The sequence below is a fragment of the Glycine soja genome, chromosome 16 (assembly GCF_004193775.1).
Source record: "Glycine soja cultivar W05 chromosome 16, ASM419377v2, whole genome shotgun sequence".
NCBI lineage: Eukaryota > Viridiplantae > Streptophyta > Magnoliopsida > Fabales > Fabaceae > Glycine > Glycine soja.
The window spans coordinates 38,285,609-38,306,972 of record NC_041017.1 but is presented as its reverse complement, the minus strand read 5'-3'; the positions used below and the strand labels follow the sequence as shown (position 1 = coordinate 38,306,972).

The window sequence follows — 21,364 nt, the reverse complement described above, 5'->3', positions numbered from 1 at the left end:
AGAATGATAATTTTATGCCCATGCATTTTTGCAAATATCTAGAATTCATACTTCATGCATTTTATTTGTTGAATCTTTTCAAAGGCATTTGGGAGATAGATAAATAAAATAGGCTTGTTATTGTGATGCATCAGGGGCAAGTAAATGAATAGATGTGGGTAGGATAAAATCATTTGAATTGGTAAAGAAAAATCATAAAATCATACATCCTAGACAAATAGGGCATGCTAGGTCCTAACACTTGCATTCCATTGAATTCCCTCTTTGACTACTCTGCTTTTAATTCGTTTGCTTTCCATTACTTATAATTTCCTGTTATTGTTTCCTATTCTTTCTTCTACCCCTCTCTTTCATTATTTTTCCCGTATAAATTGAAAAGTATCCAAGATAAGTACAATACAAAATCCCTGTGAAATTCGATACTCGAACTTCTAAGATTTTATTACTTGAACATTTGATACACTTTCCAAACAGTTAACACTCATTAGTGACAACCGGTAAAAACAAATTTAAGTGTTGAGGGATATAATAAAAAATATACTTTTGATTTTTTATTTTTAACTAAAATTCATTTTGATCTTTTAAAAAAATTATTTTGGTTTTTTATCTCTCAAATTTGAGTTAATGTTATCCTTTAGAAACAATTATCGTTTTCGATTTTGACACAATTTTGAATAATTTTTTTTACTAATTCAAGTCAGGAAACATGTTCTATTAAATTTATCTATATAAAAATCATGGAACTCAGCTGATGTTTGAACGAAAAAAGAATCCTAAACATGATAAAAATCAAGTAAAAATTAAATCCCTTGGACAATTTAAACACAGTTAAGTCTTTTTCTTTATATATATATATCACAAATATTCTCCATAAGAAACAATTTTATTCAAGACAGTATGGCTAAGTCTCTCTTTAGTTCTAAGCATGATACATCCATAATCCTTTAAGTAGTCGCCTCATTCAAGAACACAAGCATCTTCCACGTCAGTTCAACTATTAACATAAACAACAGCCAAGTTGGCTTAAATGATTGAACCACACTGTTAAAGATCAAGTTTTCATTGTTCAATTATCATCTATCTCTATTAATTTCTATTAATGACTGGACTCCATATAAGAGTTTGTCCATGATAGAGAACACTAACAGAAAGAGGTCATTAACATGGAAATTTCTCAAGTTTCAAGCTTATGAACATCAGGCAAGATCTTACCAATTAATTAGTTGAAGGAGTGGCTAGTATGTTTCGGAGTTGCTGTCATCCAAGGTATCATCAATAATTAGATCGAATTTGCTTTTATAAAAAATTACTGCAGCCAACAATATCCACGATAAAAAGAATAGAATGGCCTAGAATGGTCTCATACATTTATCAAGCTACAGCATCCAGACTAACGGTTGCAATTTGCCCTTCTTTATACAAGTTATTATTACCCAAGGACAATCTAAAGCCTCATACCTCATCCCACACATAGCAGTCGTATAGTTTGAGCCAAATAGGAATTTTTAGACGAGACATGGAAAGGGAATATACAAGTTCACCAAGCATAAGGATAGTGGTAGAGCTGGGATAAAATTTCTGCTGTTATTTATTAACAATCCCTACAAAGGGGTGATACTTATAAACAAAGAAAGTTCCACGATGAGTAGTTAACTAGAACTTGAACAATAGATTCAAAAACAAGGAAAGAATTCACCAGGAGAGACTCCGTGCATGTCAGACTTGCCTCGAGCACATGCCAAAAAGGATGATAGATCCAGGATACCCTTTTGCCTTCCTTCCACCTTCCTTTATATTGCTGTTGATCACAACAAAACCACTTCTACTAACGTGGCTTCTTCTCATGATTCTTCCCAACAGATTCCTCATAATTCCCAACTCCCCCAATGGTTTCTCCTTGTCTCTGCCTAATTAACCCTTTCCTTTCCTTATAGTATTTAGTATTTACCGGACAGTATGGAGTGCTACCCTACTTTGGGCCTAACGTTGAACCTCTATCAGATGGATCAAAACCCACAATTGGGGTGAATACAGTCTCCCATGAATATAGACTGTTAGATTTGCTAACATGCAGAGTGATCTAACGACAGACGGTTTCTTTTATTTCTTTCATTTTTGTTGCTTCGAAAAAAGGGTAAGCATTTAGCATTACTCTCTCTAGGCAGGGGAGGGAATTTAGTATTGAGAAAGTACGGAGGAGTTTCAAACTTCCATGTTCCAGGAAAAAAAAATGCTTAAAACTGCAGGTAGGGTCCTAAATAAATTGAAAATAAAGTAACAACAGTTGTTAGAGGAGGTCATAATCAGTATAACCAATTGCAGGTAGGGTCCTAAACAAATTCAAGCCATAGATTTTTTCTTCTCTTCCTCAAGTCGCTGCAACTCAGCCAATCTTTCTGCCCACTCCCTTTCCCTTGCAACTGCAGCCATTTTGCGTTCTACCCTCTGAATATTTTTCTTCCGATTGGCCTCTTGCAGCTGAGCTTTCCTTTTCTTCCTTTCCGCCTGTATGCAAGAGTCCACATTGAACATTTATTCCAATACAGAAACTTTTAGTTTACAAAACAAAAAATCAATTCAAACATAGCACTGATATTTTGTTAAGTTCTAAGAAAATCACTCTAACCTCCTTAATAACTAAAACAAGCACCTCCTGACAGAAAAAATGGTTATAACCAACTCCATTTAGCCTAGACAAATTTTGAAGCTGTAAAACAACCAATCTTTGATTGGCACTTGATAGTCTTGTCACAGAATGCCGATAAAATCCAGAGTTATAGTCAAAGAATAACCACATAATGATCTAACACCACTAACATAGATATAGGTCACCTCGTTTACAAAATTTGAATTTCTAAACGGTTATTATTATGGCCATAATCTTGTCTATGGAATACTTTTGACATTCAATAGCAAATAAACTTGCCACCAAATCTACTCTAGCTAAATGTAGTAGCACTTTTCATATCCAATGTTCATGAAGATTACAGACATAAATGACAAAATGAAGTCCTCAAAAGAACTAAAGGGATATAGTAAAAAAAAAATGCTGTCAATGAATAAAAAAGAAGGCAGATGCTTTCAAGGGCAAGAGTTAATGCATGCACTCATTATAGCTTCTGCAACGGATTACTAGATCCTATCTGTTGCTCATAATTATTTATTTTCATTTTGGCTGCAAATTTAGTGAAAATAACAGCAAAGCAAACATTAGGCAAAATTATTGCTAGTTTATTTGGTAGGCACAAAATTCATGCCAATTAACTTCATGAGAAAGCAACTAAAGAACCAAAATTAGTTCATGTTGTAATATTATCAATCTAAAAAAGCAAAGTGCAGATGCTAAACAAGTGAATGATAATACAACATCCAAATTTTCACTGTAAACTACTCTGAACCAAAAGATAAACACTATTGTTTGAAACTCATTCACCTTATTATACTAGTAGAAAGATTATGTTCCCCTCATGGACAACATTCACAAAGTTCTAACACAGACATTTAAAAATTTACTTGTTAGAAATCCCATCCAACTTATAATTGAATATTGAGACTACATATCAATTTGTTGCCAATGAAAGGGTCCTCTTCACCATAAAATAAGATGACTCTCATAACAACAACAACAACAGCCTTATGCCACTAGGTCTTGTAACATGAAACAAATTCAAAATAACTATATGTTTTGCAACCATCATCCATTCCTCACACAACCAACAATTACAATGAATTTTCCTCTCCTGTTTCATTTCTAACCCCAGTTGTCATTTTCTTTAAACGCAAACGGAAAACACACACAACACTCATAAACCCTCCAAAATTCAATGTGTACAGAGTAAAGGGAGAGCGCACCAATATAAAGGCACGGCGTTGCCTCATGCGTTTCTTCTCATTTCTCCTTTTGACACTCCCTTCATTAGGCTTGTTCGGAAGTATCGGTTGGCCAGGTGTATATTGAACCCAAGCATAAGGCCCTGAACCAAATAAAGCATTTCAAAATATGATATCAATTCAAAATCAAAAGCACAAAAAGGGGACGCACCAGAGGGTCTCAAGCTGGCCCTCTTTCGACGAGGTCTTTCAGAGGGTCGTCTCTTGGGGAAGCGAGTGTCTGTCAAGCTGTGGAAGTGACTCCAAAGGGGAAGAAGCCGTTGAGGAGGTTTGCAGGGAGATGGCAGAGCAAAACAAATTGGAGCCATCGAAGCATTGGTGGAGATTCGAGGCAATAAAGCTCTTGATGATGCGACTGAGAGAGAGCGAACAATGTTCCTAAGGGCTCCAGCAGATCCCATTTCTCTCTGCATTGAAATTGAAACAGATGAATGGCAATCAAATAAGCTTAACAACACACTAAAAAACTGGCATTTAATCGAACAGTTTATGAGCAATTAACTAAGCATGGATCGAGACAGGGAAAAAAATAAAAGTTATAAAACTAGTAAAAGAGGTATTCAGAACACCCGAAGATGAAATCACCATAGTAGAACAGTTAGAATGAAAGTAATAGTGAAGTCATCGAACCTACCTTGTGGTTTACGGTCCGCGGATCAGTTACAGTTACAGCTTGGGGCAAGAATCAGAGTGAAGAAATGAGTTGGATGAGATAGAGAGCTGATTGATAACTGTGAATCCGTGACGAATGAAGGAACCAACAAGACAATTGAAGAGTTCCCTGCTTGCAATAGTTGCTAGGTCAGGATTGTTTTATAGTTTTTGTAGAAAATACTAGTGAAAATATTTCTTACCAAAATTCACTCCTTAACCACTCTTTTATAAAGTTATGTAAAATGTAAATGATAATTAAGTTATATAATAAATATACATTTTTTTAAAATATAAATTATATTACACTTAAAATTTATAATAAATAAATTATTCTAAATGTATAAATATATTTTCATTTTACAATAAATAATTTAAATTGTAAGATATATTTATTTTGAAATAAGTAGCAAATTTTAATTCAAAAATTTAGATAAATCAAAGAAAATTAAAAGGAGTAAGTATCAAATACATATAAAGAAAAAAAAAATAGCTTGGGATGGTTGAGTGAATTGTTTTCGGTAATTGAGGGATAATGTGTCAAATACACCTCAAAAATAAATAAATAAAGAAAGATAACATCAAAAAATACCTCATTGAAAAAGTATAGAGGAGAAAATTCTCATTCTACTAGCTGTGTATTAAAGATTTGTTTGATAATCGGACAAAATCATATAATGATTTTTAAGGTGAAAAACTTATAAAATCAAGTATAAAAATCATAAGTGGTCTATACTAAAAAAATAACTTTATTATGATTAACAGAAGATACAAGAAAGTGTCAAAAAAACATATAATTAGCATACAATCAACCAAAGCAACAATGCTTGCAAATAAGAAACAAAGATGAAAAAAAAAACCTAAAAACAAGTGTGAACAACTTTTCTCCCTTTCTAGACCTCCAATAGATGATCCAACTAGTGAAAACGAAGAATCAAAATTTGCTGGAAAAAATCGACCCGATCCAACGCATAACGAATTTGTAATTGCAATTAAAAAAATGCAGTCTAGTAGATGTGCAAATTTGGCAATGTTTTTTTGTCTTCTCTCCTCTCTATTTGTTTGTTGTCGTGTGTTTTTAGTACAACAAGCGTCTAATTATGATCCTAATTTGACCATCTTCATTAAGTGAGACATTATGGGTTTACATAAGCTGTGTTTTGATTGCCGGTAGCATCTTTCGCTTGTTTCCAAAATGCAACGTCTTCCTTACTTCTGTCTCGTACTTTGTGTTACAACAAACTCATAGGAGATCCAAACAAGCACATCTTCAAGATTGCCTTGTCATATGTTCTCACCTGTTTATTACAAAAATCTTATGTTTGTGTTAATATTAGCCGTCACTAATTGTTTTAAACTTCTTTAAAGGCTTGTAAGAACTTAATTATATATGTATTTGCTTGATTATAGACTTTTAGTGTATGTTTGGAGTGTTTTTACTATACTAATATCCCTCTCATCATATTGTATAAACTTGGTAGCAGCACCCAAAAGTAAATTATTGATGCCAAATACATTTGCATGTCGGCTATTTTAATTAGCCACAAGTTCATAATACATGTAAATCATAGGATTAGGGAACAAAGTACATGGGATTAGGTAGCTTGAAAGTACGGTTCCCCAAATAATCTCCCTGGATATCACTCCACTGGTCTCCCACATTCCCCCATATCCTGTAACCTTGGTCCTCTAACTGCTTTCGTACATCGGATTTGTATTTCATTGCACTTTTCCCTTTATATGCTGAACTCCTGCAAATTTGATCCAGATAGTTCTATTAGTTTTAATATGCCTTCACTCTTCAATGGTTAAATTTTCACATACATGTAATAGGATTTCATATCCACAGACGGATTAAAAGGGAAGTTAATGAATATGTATTTTAGATTTTGTTTGAGGCATTAGTTTAATAGAAGTAAAATTCAAGTTGGTATTGTTAAATATTTGAGTTTCATTATCCCATTTGATCAGTCTCTTAATTAATGAGATCTAAGTTAATTTTAACTAATAAAAAAGAATATATGAGTATTAAATAGGTAGATTTAACACTCAACTATGCCCACAAACACATGCCATACCTCAAAATAAGGCGTTCATAGCCAATAAATCCTTGATTGTGCAAGTTGTTCCGGGTAACTTGACCAAGGGTCTCTTCATCTCTTCCGGTGAGTAAAAATACTTTGAATCCTTTATCTACTAATATGTTAAACAACCTTAGTACGGAAGGAATTGCAGGGCACCCTCCTTTCATGGCCCACGTCCTAAAGGAAAATGGGTCATACGGATCACACCTGCATATTATATATACACCCAATTATAATTACCCATACAAATTCACAAATTTCAGAATTTTTTATTTACTACAAACAAAATTTTGGGAAAATAAAAATGAAGAGCATTCTTGTAAAAAAATAAAATAAAAATATATCTATGTTAGTTGTTAAATTCAAATTTCATTATTATTAGAACAATATTACAAAGTAGAATGTTTTTTTTTTTAAAAAAAGGGATGGCATAAATTGTGTTTTACTAGCCTTTGGATTAACAAGAAAACCAATAAATAAAAATGGAGGATGGAGTGAAGATGGACTCAATCAAGAGAGAGTCGAGGAACTAATTTTGTGCAAAAAAAGGGGCTCTTATTTCATATTGGACCAAGAGAAGAAAAAAAGGTGTGTTAGATTAGAGGTCTACGACTAAAAGCAAACACACACACACAACTTAATTAAATGTATACATACCCATATTTCTTGCCTTTGTAATAATAGATATTGGAGATGCAAGTGTCATCAACATCCAAAATCCAAGCATCCATGGCATCCCCAAGGAGAAAAGTTTGGTTGACATAAGCCAAGATTACCTCCACAATCAAGTCCAAGTCCCGGTCGTACTGGCCATTGATCATGTAAGTCTCAACATATCGGGAACACTGAGGTGGAACTGTTGGCCATGCAACCACATTGTTTGCCTCCACTGCCAATCTCCAACTCAAACAAAAGCTAATTGCACCCCCCTCATCACTAGAACCAGAGGACTCTTTGCCCCTGCTTTTATTATGACCTCTTGTTATGCTCATTGCCTTTGTCTTTGGTGCCAACAATAATAACACCAACACCAACAACTCTCCTACTGGTACTCTTTTCGCCATATATTCACCCACACCCCCACGCGTGCTTCTTCCTTCTTTGTACCTATACCAGAGAAGATATTGTTGATAATTAATGGCTTGCAGGTGGAGGACCAAACTACAAGTGATTTTTATAGTCTCACGTAATAAAAATTATTCAATTTTTAAAGTTTGTTACTATTTTTTTTTACACATCACATGTATCTTTCATAAAAAAAAAAACCAATTCTTATTTAAGCTGCTGAAACCATGAGTATGATCACCGTACGCGATAAAAAGTTTGTTGCTAATTGAAAGCATCAGTATCTTGTTTCTATTAATTATTAATAATCTTGCGTTCACTATTTTTTAGGATTACTTAAATCACTCTAGTTTTTTTTATAACATTTTTTCTTAATACAATAAGTATGAGTTCTACTTACATAAATAAACTTTTATATGACATTATTTTTCAGAAAGAGAATATATGCCATGTCAAGTCACCTAGCATTATCATATCTTGAAGAAATAAAATTAGATTCTTTGATGTTGGGGAAGGGGAATTTAACTAGATATTGAACAGAGGTGTCAGTATTCCAGCATTAAGTGAAGGGGAGAAGTGCACAGATTATAAACATAAAGTTTGGACTTTATTAGACGATAAAACTATACCCACAAATTTTTGGGTGGTACGTTGCATCGCTAAACGTACGTGCGTCTGTCCAATGTAGTATTTTTCTCTAAGTATTTTAATCGGAAGAACTTCAAATCATCAACGACGCATATTACATCAAATTAAAGGAATTTATACAATCTTCAAATTTACTTTTTTTTATATTTTTGGAATGAGAAGTTTTTACGGAACTATAGACAAAATAAGAAGTTATTATCATTTACAAACTTAATTAGATGACACTTGAAAAATTACTCACGCACACAACTAAAAGAGTTTTTTGTTTTACTAAATAAGGACTCATTATAATTAATTATAAGACAACTCACTATCATATGTGATAAAATTTATGTTTTTCTTTTCTCTCCAATATAATCACATATATATAGTTTACTCGATATTAAATTAAGGATCAAATCCTGCAATAAACTGGTCATTTAAAATTAAAAATTCATTAATATTATGCTTTACACACCCATATAGTTATGATGACAAGTGACAAGCATTGCTCTTGCGATAATAGTTAAATCATAAACGTACGTCTTTTTTGGTACATGACATAACAATAAAATTTATGAGTTCCCATCTATCCTTCGACTTCTCAAGTGTTGGCAACTATCAAGACTCAAGAGAGAAGAAAGCAATCGATAATGTAATGTTAATTGCTTGAATATACTAAAAATTAAACTAAACAGAGCTGAAAATAGAATGGATGTGCCTGGCGAAATATTAGCCGCACCTGCGTTAAAAGTAAGGCACTCAACTGAAAGAGACACTGATGGGAAGAAATAAAAAAACTAAAGATTCTTGCAATTGCAAAGGATGGTTGACGATATCACGTTATTCCCAATTTGATACCAAAGATAAACCTAACTTGGCTATTTATATAGAAAGGACTCGCATAGGAAAATAACTGTGCATGCATATGTAATATGTTGGCAAGTTTATGTATCCATAAATGACGTTTAAAATTGCAATATATGGAATGTTGATTGGGTGGGGTTGGCGTCAGAGAGCAAAAATGTTGAGTATGGTGGAGACCCAAAGGTAAAATGTGAGAGGTGAACATGGAGTGTTGGGTTCCTAGGACCCACCACCGTTGAAGAATGTCTTCAGCTTCCATATCTCGTAGGTAATTGTTATTGTGGATATAGCGTCAGAAGCCACATGGGAATGCATCATGCAATTTTCTGCCTCTCCCCTCCTCTCTTGTCTCAATATGATCATCTCATACACCCAAGATATATATCTACATGGTATTTCACAGAAAATAAATTTAAATTTTGTTGTTGAAGTGAATATTTTCAATGATTTGTAACCACTTTTATATATTCTTCCGTTAAGTTAATGATTTGAGTGATATTAAATTTAATTTTCTTAAATAAAATATTAGTTAGATTCCAACATCATAAATAAAAAATATAATTAAAAAGAACAGCTTTCAACAAAGATAATCAAATAAGTTTTCAATTTGAAATAGATTAATTATCGATAAAATCATTAAATATTTCAATTAACTGTTGATTTTTATATGAATTAAAAGCCAACATTTCTATGTTATTAATAGCTCTGGAATATTCCATGGAAAATTAAACTCTTCATAAGAATAATAGTTGACTAACAAAAAAAAAAGAAAAGAAAATAAAGTTGACTGTTTGTTTGATCTTGAACAGCCAATACAATTGAAATTTCATGTGTTAAAGATTGTTGACAAGAGATATTGTGAATCATGACCAAATTAAGTCATGCGGATATCTAAAATAGGTTGTAATTAATTAAAAAAAAAAAGTATTTTTCTTCTTTTCCGTACCCTCTTCAACAACCAACTAAACTCGATATTGGAAAATTAGTGCTCTATTTGGGAGCTTTGACATTGGTTTAAAATAAAATGGTCGAGATTTATATTGATAGTGGGCAACGGATTCACTCTATGCCAATGAGGGTGGAGAATATATAGAGGGATAAGACACCTAAAAAGTTCATAAGAAAGGAAGTGTTTGACATTTCTACATGCTCCGTGGCACGATCTTCTTGGAGGCAATTTTTTTTTTCTTATATATATATATATATATATATATATATATATATATATATATATATATATATATGAGGTGTAAGCATATCACACTAAGGTCAAAAGTAAGCAGAACGTCGGTTTATGCGTATTTTATAAAAGAATTATTTAAATTTATGAAAGTAATTTATAACTGTTTTATTTTAATAAGTTTCTTAATATATATAATTTATTAATTACAAGTTACTTTTGATTTATTTTAATAAATTTTATGTCAAATTTATAGTATAAATTTTTATATGATAGAGTGCATTGACTAAACACTTAATTATATGAACTCATTACCTCTTCTTTTTTTTTTTAGGGAATATACAAAATCATTACCTAAACATATACGATTTTTTTTTAATTTTCAAATTTTGTAATCATAATGGTAAATCAATAATTAAAAATTAATATATTTAAATATAGGTTATAATATTAGTTAAAAGTTGATAAGTTAGTTTTTAGTTACAAGCTTATTGTTATTTAAGATATCTAGTTTAGTTGGTTGAATAAGATATATGATTATTATAAATTTTGACATTATATTTGATCCTTACAGATAAAAAGAATTAATGATTATATATATATATATATATATATATATATATATCTGTGTGTGTGTGTGTGAGAAATCAAATTAGACCGGTATAATTTAGACAATTATTACATTATTTTATAATTTTTAACCGAATAATATTTTCTTAAAACTCATAGTTGGATTAAAAGTTCATTTTTCTTAGATCATATATGCAAAATTTAGTATTAATCCAAAATTATTTACTACCTCATTCATATAAATTAAAATCAACGTAATATAAATATTTCAAAACATATTAAAATACGAATCATTTGATTATCTTTTGTTATTATTTAATTTTGATAAAATTTGACGCAAATAATTTTGATTGTATATCAAGTTATAAAAATGATGTAATAATTGTTAAAGTTATACATGTATAACTTGATCCTTTCTCATATATATTAGGCAAACATATTTTTTTACGTGATATATATTATTTTTTTATGAATTTTGAACTCTTATTGTTTTTAAAAGATTAAATATTTTATTAAAAATAAAAAATAGTGTATTGGTTAAAATAGATATATAATAAAATTAAAGATGAAATTTCATTAAAATAAATGGTGTAATATAAAATGAGGTAATGAAGGAGGAATTTCATTAAAAATTTCAGGGTACAATGAAAATACATATATTTGGGTATAATGCTATTAGTACGGATTATCCACTTACTTTGTAATAACTAATTTTTATTGGGTAATTATTATATTTTTAAGGGACCAAGTTTCATATAATTACTAACAATTTGTTTGTATATGTTATATATGTGTGTAAAGAATGATTAAATTATATAGTGTAATTTTGATCAATTATTATATTATTTAATATTTTTCAATTGAATAATATTTTCTCAATTTCTTTCACATTCCTTTGAATTGAAGTTATTAAATTAAATTATGTAATAATTGTTTAAGTGATACGGATATAATTTGATTGTCTGTGTGTTGATCATTAACTAACTTGGTGGAATTTTTTTTGTCTATTTTAATTTTTATATTATGAATTTAAGTTTTTATTATTAAGTAAGATTTTTTTAGAGTTTTTTTTTGTGTGATCACTTTTAATTTTAAACAGTACTTTCACTTTCAAACGTTGCGATTCCCATCTTGTTTTTCATAATTTCTTTCTTTTTTTATATATTATCTAAACTAAATTGACCATTATTAATGGGGAGAAAAACTAAATTGACCATTAACTGACTTGGTGGAATTTTTTTGTCCAATTTAATTTTTATTATAAATTTAAGTTTGTATTCTTAAATAAGATATTTTTTAGAGTTTTTTTTCCACTTGATTTATACATATATTCATGGATCACTTAACACAGTCAAAGACTTAGGTAAGCGGCCACTTTGCGTATTTAGAATTAATTTGTTCCATTGATGATCACTTTTAATTTTAAACGGAACTTTCACTTTCAAAAATTGTGATTCCCATTTGGTTATATATATATATATATATATATATATATATATATATATATATATATATATATATATATATATATATATATATTTATTTAAACTAATTTGACAATTAACTAACTTGGTGGAATTTTTGTCTAATTTAATTTTGAATTATATGATAATTTTTTTAAATAAGATCATTTTTAGTCATTTTCTTTTTTACATGAATTTTTAATATTGGTTATATAATTTTATCTTCTATTTGTAATTTTCATTCCTTCCAATTAACACCATTACTTAAATTTAATTAATTTTAATTTGATTCAAATTTTCAATTTAAACACATTATATCAAATTAAAGATATATAACTTCTTTTATATAAATTAGATTTTAATATTATAATCTAAGTTAATCTAAATTTAAATCAAGCCAACTTAGACAAATTTACATTATACCTAATACCATATACATTGAAATTAGACAAATTTACATTATACCAAGCCAACTGAACCGAACTTCATGCATATATAGCTCATCATGGCTAATGTCTTAACCAACTTGTTTCTATCTGAAACACGAAGTAACATATAAATTCTTTAACAGATATTCTTTCTTCTTTCTTCTTTTTGAACATAAATTCTTTAACAGATCTAAATTAAAGAATGCGGTACTTTATTTTTAAAATAAAAATGTTAGAATAGCACCTTCACTATCACATGTTAAACTATTGACAATCCACACTTATGGATGTCACAGCTCACAAATCTCTTCCACAAGCTTCCTTTCCCTGTGCCCTGAGATGTTGAACGTTTGCAAAACACATGTCAGTTCTACATTTGATATAAAGCAAATAGTTTACATGAAGAAGACTATGGTGAAAGAGCACATTATGCCTAAAGAGATGTGCTTTATGGGTTGGGTTTTTTGTTATAGGTTTGGCTTGCGTAAGGAAGAGGTGGGCAATGGAAAATCTAGTATCTATAGAAGGAGATGTTGAAGTCCACGCTTGGATTACAAGAGGCTTTGTTTTTTGCTAGCTGAACCTGAAATTGACAATTGAAATTTCAGCCATTCATTTGAAAATTAATGCTTCTAACAATTCAAAATATGTTTTTTTAGAGAAAAAATATATTTGCCTTAGTAAAAATAAATGTGTATAAAATGACATAAATATCATAATTTTTTTTTTAAATGAAATATAGTATAAATAACAGTATTTTTGTCATTTGCACAAAAAAAAAAAACAACTCATTCTTTCTATCTTTTGTCCAAATTTGGACGAAACATAAAATACAGTGGGACCCATAATACATGCTTCTATCCTTCTTTTTCTATTGTTGCCCCTTGCCAAACCATGGAACAAATGCAAATATAGACATTTTATTTCTGTCTTTATTATTTTCTCTCTCAATCCACCAAAGTATACAAAGCATAAATTAAATAAAAGATCAATATTAAAAAAAAGTGATACTGATGAAATGTGTTACACTCTATTTTTGGTGTTATTTTATTTGGGTGACCTGAATTATTTCCTAGCCAGGAGTTAGAGAATACGAGAATAATCGCACATAAGTGCTAATTATTTCTTTTGTTGCCGTTGACATATTTATTACTTTGTTACCGTTGGCATATTAGATGTATCGATACTTGCATCAAATGGTCTTATTAGTCATTATTCATACCCGTTAGTGTTTTTTTTTTCCTTCTAGAAATAAAAGATACTCTTAAACCTTTGCCAACAGACTGATTTCCTTTGCACTATATAGAGAACAGCATGAGACTTGAGATACCACCAACATTTCTCCATTTCTCAATATTTATATTTTCTATAACTTTTCTTCTAGTGTTCATCTTGTGATTGATTGTGAGGTTCTAATGCGTTTTGACTTTAAGTGTATGGGTTCAAACTTGTTTTTTTTTTTTTTAATCTTGGGAGACAAAAATCAAATATCAAATTAGTCTGGAGATTTGTCAAAATTTACTTTCAAACAATAGTTATTCTTACGGCACAATATTTTTTTCCATCTTTTTTCTATCAATATTTTCAGAAGAGATTAATCTCTGAAAGATCAAGATCTATTAAGGAACTCACCTTCTTCTGACTGATACTATTTCATAAATATAAAGTTAAATATTAAATTCCTAATTACATATTTAATGGACATAATTATCCATCAATCATATCATATTATGTTAATCTTTCTTTTGGTTTTATCACACTCTACTTTATTTTTTTATTAATTCAAAATATAACCAAAATATCATTTAAAAAAAGGAAGTAGCATCATTTTATTCCTCGGTGCAAGTTTATTTACAAGTTTATTTTTAAGAAAATTATTTTTTTGAAACCTTAAAAAAGTTGATTTAAATCATCCGAACACTTTTTTAATTTCAAAATAAATTGATTCAAACACCTGCGTAATCTGTTTCTTAAATGAATAACCATTAAATCAATTTTTTGTCAGTCCAACTAAAACCAATTTTATGACCATCATGAAACAATCTTGGAGTGGTTGAGAGGAGCTTAAGATTGAGACCTTTCCTGGTTGGGTCATCAATTAATAGCCAATCTTAAGGAATTGACATAACCCCAAATAATGATAATAACACAATGCCTTGGAAGTGGGTTAAAAGTCTCCTCTTCTCACGCTTTATTACCTTCACTTCACATAACCAAAGACTAGACTTAAAGAGTCCGTTCTCCAAGTATTGTTGGAAAAAGGTAATCTAAATGATCACATGCACAACAGCACAAGTGGAATCATGGGTAATGAGGTCACATTATACACAGTAAGGCTGCATGACATTTTTTAACATTTTTTTAACACCTCTTTGACTATTAATTTTAAAATTTATTAACAATCACAAATATTTTAAAGTTTCATTTTTTATTTAACAAGTTTCTTTGATGATATAGTTCCTCATATCTCAAATATAAAAAAAAATACTTTCTTATAATTTTAAATATAAGAAAATTTCATTTAACTTTATCTTATTTAATATTATTATTTTTAAAATACCTTTCATTTAATTAAATTTTATTTTTAATGACTCTTTCAACTTACTTCCTTAATTAATGACTTAGCATGAATCAATTTTTTTTTCTTGTACATCAGACCATAAAAGCATGTTAAAAAGTATATTGTTAGTAATTTTCTTTCTCCATTTGTAAAATTGCATAGGCAGGGAGGGGACCTAGCTACTTGAACACGATGATTCTTGAGCAATCAATCACCATAGTAACCCACAAGCACAAGCGCCAAAACAAACTCCAAAAAGAGAACTCGTTCATGATATGATCCCATGTGCAATGGGGGCACATCTAAACCCCAATTTGTTTGTCTCAATTTCAAAGTTGCCATGAATAGATGAAATGAAAAGGATGAATCAAAGAAGTGGCCACGTGCGCCAGTAGGAAGTTGTCACGTGGGAATGTCCATGATTTATAATTGAACACATTCTGACACCGTCCAATAGAAAGGAGAAGAAAAATATTATATCAACACTCATTATGCTATTTAATTTAATATGAAGATAGAGAGAAGAAAAAAATAATATAAATATAATAGGATTTATGATTTGATAAAAAAAAAAGAGATTTAAAAAAAGAGAAATGTCAAATAAGTGTTTAAAATGATGAGATATTTGTGTATCATTATTCTAGAGAGAAACTAAACGAGAGGGACAAGCAGTGAGGAAGAATGAAGAATGAATGAATGTCATGAAACAAAAGTTAAGTAACCTCAATAAAGTTAGAGCATGAATTTAATTGAACCCCCCGACACTCTCGGTTTGTGCTTGTGTGTTGACGTACAAACAAGTGAATGGTTTTGCTCTTGCTTGCCACCTACAACACTGCAATGCACTCTCATTCTCCCACTCCAATTAATCCAAAGCACCACAACTCATCATAGCTCATATGTTCTCATACAATAATATAACACCACATGAATGCAAGTAACAGCGTTGAGTTGTTGTTGTTGGCATCATGAACAGCAGGAATGTGAATGTGAATCAGCATCATCACCGCAGAGGTCACAGCTTCAATGGCTCTGCCAACATCCATCCCATCTCCAACACAATTAATTCTTCCCATGGTCCTAACTAACTCCTTACCTCATTATATATTGCTAGCTATGCTCACTCATATCACATTCACTTACATTTATTATTTCTCTTTTTGTTGCAATGAATTAAAAGTTAAAGTGATTATTTCTTCAAAATAAATAAACTCAAACTTAGCTGATCTCTTGGTAAGTGTGATCACAGTCTGACTGACTTTGTAATTTGGTGTCACTAATTACTGTTGTTATTTCTGGATAGGAAAACTGGGGAAACTCTCGTTTGAATCAGCAAAACTGGCCACAAGTGGGATTGATGATCTATTGTCATCCACAGAAGGAGGAAAGCATGACTATGATTGGTAATTAACATTGCATTTCTCTGTGACTTTTATCATATTAGTCAGTGTTTTTTCTCCACTACACAATATTCATTTAATGAGAGGACCGATCATCTAAAATCATATTATCATGCATGTTAGATTCAGATTATTGTGAGTTGCAAGCTAATGTCATAGACCAATAATCAAAAGCAGATAAAAAACTTTTTGTTTCTCAGAGCTTGATTCCCAAGTGCCCTGTTACCTTGCTACCTGCATTAGTGAAAGAAACTAACACAATATAGACACTTTACCGCACTTTTCATGTGAACTCATACATTTTTGCAGTGGTTGGCTTCATATTTCCTCAACTTCAAATAGTTCTATTTATAAATAGTTTGATTTTCCCAATGTTGGCACATGCATTTGTTATATCTTCTCTACTCGATTTGCAACTGTTGGCGTTGTGTGTTATAGGCTCCTTACTCCCCCGGGGACCCCTCATTTACCATCATCAGAAGGTGAATCCCAACCAACTTTGGTGCCTCCAAGAAGCAGTTTGGGTAGATTAAAGTCAAACACTAGTGTCTCAAGGGTATGCTCCTGTAATATATTCTCATTTCCCTTCATCCCATTGGCATAACCATACTGATGCTCATAGTTTTGTTAGTGCTTAATAAATAAGATCAACCTCAACTTAAGCTTTACAAGTGATTGCAATGACAAGATATTAGTTGCCAACCTTAAGTGAAGAAGGGTTGGCTTTGGGGGGGTTAAGCTTCTCTTGTATGTACATGCCTATGACATGCACCGGTTCCTTGGAGTAACTTCAACTGAACTCCAATGTGCTAATCATTATATGTTTGTTTTCAACTCCGACAAAATTAAATTCAAGCATACTCAATCACTCAAAAGAAGACATGCATCATTGTGGTAATTACTTAGGACTTGTTTGGATAAACTTTCCAACAAACATTTATGGGAGGAAAAAAATAAGAAAGTAAATAACTAAGCTGGTCCCTTCTGAATTCTATCTCCACTTTCTGCTTCTATAGCTTTGAAACACAAATTGGTATTCAAATATTATATAGACACGTACACTAGAATAAGTCAGTTAGATGCTGTTATGTATAAATATATATCTTTCAGCTTTCAGTCTCACAATCAGAGAACAACAATCATTCTCATTCTCACTCTAGACCATCAAGAAGTGGTTCAGTGACTCGCAGTCCAAACAGATCCTCTTCCATCCTTAACACAAGGCCATCCTCCCCCATAACTGCGGCAAGGCTTTCCACTCCAACCTCTCGCACAACATCAACATCAACACCCCCCAGAGTACTACTACCACGCTCATTTCCAAGTCCAATCAACACATCATCAACTGACACCAACAAAACTAGAACATCACAAGGCTCAAGGCCATCCACTCCAAGCTCAACTTCAAAGCCATCCATTCCTGCCACTTTGCGGCCCTCTACCCCCACTCGACGCCATTCACTGCCATCTCCATCGCCTTCAGTCACACGTGTGGGGCGTAATCCAGCTACACCGCGTCTCCAGCCAGTTGTCCCTCCTGATTTCCCCCTTGAAACACCACCAAACCTCAGAACAACATTGCCTGCTGATAGGCCTGTCTCTGCAGGCAGGTCTCGTCCTGGTGCTGTTGTTACTCTTCCTTCGAAGCCAAACTCAGAAATGCAAGCCCCAGTTAACATGTCAAGGAGACAGCCATCTCCTATTGCCAATAGGGGCAGACTGTCAGAGTACACAGCAAAAAGCCGCGGCCATGCCAATGCTGCTGATGCCTCTGAGGTAGTTGCTAGAAGATCTGCTAAGTCTTCAACTACTGCCTCAGAAAACAATGTATTGGGAAGGACCATCTCAAAGAAATCATTGGATATGGCTATTAGACACATGGTAAGTCCACTTCTGCAATCAGAATTTACACCTCAATTAATTATGTTGTATCACAATTGAAAATTTTGTTCTTGATCCTACACATTACTTTATGATGCCAGGACCACTCAGGCTCTGCACCATAATGTTGTGACCAGACTAGTACTTTAAATGAAAATCCTGGTTTAAGGTTCTGTTTGGATGAAAATCTTAATAAATACAAATGGAAGAAGAAAATAAGAAGATAAAAAGAATTAAGTTTCTTTCTCTCATAGGTTAAAATCACTTATACACTTCAACTTTAATACAAACTTTCTCATTTAACTCCTCCAAAAGTTGGATAAAAGTTGAAGTGCATCATAAGTTGATTAGAAAATCAATTTATTTTATCTTCTTATTTTCTTCTCCCTGGAACGAGCTTACTTATTCATAAGTTAATGCTAACATAGCTTGAATGATATACAATGATTAATCACTTTCCTAATGGTTCTATATGAATTCTACCAGTTTTCTTTTACTTTGATATTAACATCTATGTGCCTTGGAGCAGAATGGTGCAATATCTCCTCTTATTATCCTGATTAATTCAAGCTAGTTCATTATATTAAATTTATTTAATTAACCTTTATAATTTAGGATGTGAGGAACAGCTCAGGAACTCTTCGTTCAGTTCCAAGCGCCACACTCTATCCTCAGAGCATTCGAACTTCAACTCCCAAGACACACCACACTAGAGGTTTGAGTGTTCCAGTGTCAATGAACATTAACGGAAGCCTCCAAAGCAGAAATAATAATAATAACAATAATAGGAAAAATGGAAGAGAGATAGGTGAAAGGCAAAAGCAATACTTGGGAAAATTGAGTGAAGTAGTGGATGTGTACGAGAGTTATCGTTATGATTCACTGTTGCTTAAAGAAGACTTAAACAACACAAACTGGCTGCGTAGTGTTGATGATAAATGTGATCAAGGACCCATCTTTGACAATGGATTTGAGTACCTGCCTGAACCTTTTGGACTCTTTTAGCATTCTCAAGCTTCTTCTTGCCACATTAATTTGTAATGTGTTATTTACATTTTAATTATTGTTTCTCAAAGGTGGGGAAATGAAGATCCGTTATATATGAAATGTATGGATTTAACTTCGATCTCAATTACAAGTGAATAATACTATGCAAGAATTTAATGTCACAGAAGTTTTATCTTTGATGTGTATAAAATACATTTTTGTATAGAATTTGCCCTTTTAATAAATATATGTCCAAAGCATCTAGGTAAAGATGGCAGAAGAAATATCCCCTCTCCCTCCTTTCTGCTTTGTCAATCATAAAAGTTCTTATTCACAAAACTACTTGTCAAAATCTTGGAGTTAAGAGGATATTTGAAACTTAAAAGCAAGTCTTATTATGTCTCTCGTGACATGAGATATATTGACAAGGATATACACCCTAGGCATATGAGTATTGAACAACGTGTATCATTATTAAATTTAAGCATATGTATAAATGTTGTCAAATTTTAATCTTGGCCTGAAACTTGACACGATCTAGATCCTGACATTAAAACTTCAGATTCAAGAATAAGATTATATTGAATGAGTTTATTTAAATTTATTTTTTGAAAAAAAATATTTATTTTAATAAAATAAGCATCCTTGTATTTTTTAATGTATTTTTCTACACTCCTTTTGCTTAAAATTTCTGTTTATTTTGATAAACAAATTTCATATGCTTGTAAAAAATTACTTTTTTAAAATTTAAACAAATCAACCCATTAAGTTGTAACTACCTAAATACTTCAATTTTTTTATACCCTCTAGAAGTTTCCCGTGCTTTTGATTGAAAGGAATTTGATGACCAAAGGTTTTGGTACAAGTCATCTCTTATAGGTATCAAGAAAATCTGTGTTCGGTCAATATGTCTCAAGAAAATCAATGTACAGTCAATACATATAGTGTTGCAGTGTTCAATAAAAAATACAAAATCTATTTTTTTTATTCAATTTTTTTAAAAAATAGTATAAATTTTGTTGTTTAAGTTTTTTTTATCACAACGAAATTATATTGTAATAATTAATGAAATATACAATGGAATCGTATAATATACAATGGAATCACAATTCCATTTTAATAAGGGAGGAAATTGGTTATACGATGAAATTATAATTTCGTTGTAAATTTTATTCAACGGAATCATGATTCCGTTAAATAAAATTCTTGGAATATAAAAAAATTGTTAGCCCATTGGTAGGAATCAAGAGCCATTCCAATGGGACCAATAGGAACCCCTTTACCCCATGTATGCCTTTTCCTTGTTACAATATCAATTCATCCGTGACAATCTATATCATGCAACCCCTTTTAGTTTTCCAATTCATATCTTCACCCATTTCACCTACCTTTCAAGGAGTAGAGATTCTCTTCATCGAAGTTTCCATTAAGACAGAGAAAGACATAAGGTGCTAGTGAAAGGGATATTTTTGTTTACTAGAATCCTTTGGGATGTGGAAGAAACAAAATGGAAATTCACAAACTTCGATGCATCATTTGTTTTTACTTTCTCAAGAGGAATACATTGAAGTGGTATATGGTAATTCATGTTCATGAACCTTATTCTTTAGTATTATTTTCCCACCCACATTAAGTTATGAAAATCTCTTTAATAATGCATTAACCTTATTTGTGAATGTTAAGTCTCCCTAAATATCACATGCGTCGTTC

General features: G+C 31.4%; 3 protein-coding genes across 5 annotated transcripts; 1 reads left to right on the top strand and 2 right to left on the bottom strand.

Moving 5' to 3' along the window:
* Nucleotides 1-1,559: 1,559 nt before the first annotated feature.
* On the bottom strand, nt 1,560-4,705 carry LOC114388987. Its single transcript, XM_028349545.1, has 4 exons — nt 4,526-4,705; nt 4,043-4,298; nt 3,853-3,974; nt 1,560-2,505 (listed from the first exon to the last, which is right to left on the bottom strand). Exons 2-4 carry the CDS (start codon nt 4,290-4,292, stop codon nt 2,341-2,343), a joined length of 537 nt encoding a protein of 178 aa, XP_028205346.1. The 5' UTR covers nt 4,293-4,298; nt 4,526-4,705; the 3' UTR covers nt 1,560-2,340.
* A 1,301-nt stretch (nt 4,706-6,006) lies between these two features.
* On the bottom strand, nt 6,007-9,186 carry LOC114390139 (acid phosphatase 1-like). Of its 3 annotated transcripts, none has more exons than XM_028350825.1 (4): nt 9,086-9,186; nt 7,284-7,733; nt 6,621-6,833; nt 6,007-6,293 (listed from the first exon to the last, which is right to left on the bottom strand). In XM_028350825.1, exons 2-4 carry the CDS (start codon nt 7,688-7,690, stop codon nt 6,116-6,118), a joined length of 798 nt encoding a protein of 265 aa, XP_028206626.1. In that variant the 5' UTR covers nt 7,691-7,733; nt 9,086-9,186; the 3' UTR covers nt 6,007-6,115. The 3 variants fall into 3 exon arrangements, with proteins under 3 accessions (XP_028206626.1, XP_028206624.1, XP_028206625.1); XM_028350823.1 differs by having other exon boundaries at nt 9,061-9,184; XM_028350824.1 differs by lacking the exon at nt 9,086-9,186 and having other exon boundaries at nt 7,284-7,782.
* A 6,854-nt stretch (nt 9,187-16,040) lies between these two features.
* LOC114389674 (mucin-5AC-like) lies at nt 16,041-19,841 on the top strand. Its single transcript, XM_028350407.1, has 5 exons — nt 16,041-16,463; nt 16,690-16,789; nt 17,225-17,342; nt 17,897-18,667; nt 19,283-19,841. Exons 1-5 carry the CDS (start codon nt 16,355-16,357, stop codon nt 19,670-19,672), a joined length of 1,488 nt encoding a protein of 495 aa, XP_028206208.1. The 5' UTR covers nt 16,041-16,354; the 3' UTR covers nt 19,673-19,841.
* The last annotated feature ends 1,523 nt before the right edge of the window (nt 19,842-21,364 follow it).

Coding starts and splice junctions, on each gene's coding strand:
- LOC114388987 (XM_028349545.1), bottom strand. CDS start 4,292: ATGGGATCTGCTGGAGCCCTTAGGAACATTGTTCGCTCTCTCTCAGTC. Junction 3,975..4,042: donor GGCCAGCTTGAGACCCTCTG/GTGCGTCCCCTT, acceptor TATTTGGTTCAG/GGCCTTATGCTTGGGTTCAA. Junction 2,506..3,852: donor AACGCCGTGCCTTTATATTG/GTGCGCTCTCCC, acceptor TCTTGCATACAG/GCGGAAAGGAAGAAAAGGAA.
- LOC114389674 (XM_028350407.1), top strand. CDS start 16,355: ATGAACAGCAGGAATGTGAATGTGAATCAGCATCATCACCGCAGAGGT. Junction 16,464..16,689: donor CACAATTAATTCTTCCCATG/GTCCTAACTAAC, acceptor ATTTCTGGATAG/GAAAACTGGGGAAACTCTCG. Junction 17,343..17,896: donor CAAACACTAGTGTCTCAAGG/GTATGCTCCTGT, acceptor TATATCTTTCAG/CTTTCAGTCTCACAATCAGA.
- LOC114390139 (XM_028350825.1), bottom strand. CDS start 7,690: ATGGCGAAAAGAGTACCAGTAGGAGAGTTGTTGGTGTTGGTGTTATTA. Junction 6,834..7,283: donor TACAAAGGCAAGAAATATGG/GTATGTATACAT, acceptor TATAATATGCAG/GTGTGATCCGTATGACCCAT. Junction 6,294..6,620: donor TATGAACGCCTTATTTTGAG/GTATGGCATGTG, acceptor TCAAATTTGCAG/GAGTTCAGCATATAAAGGGA.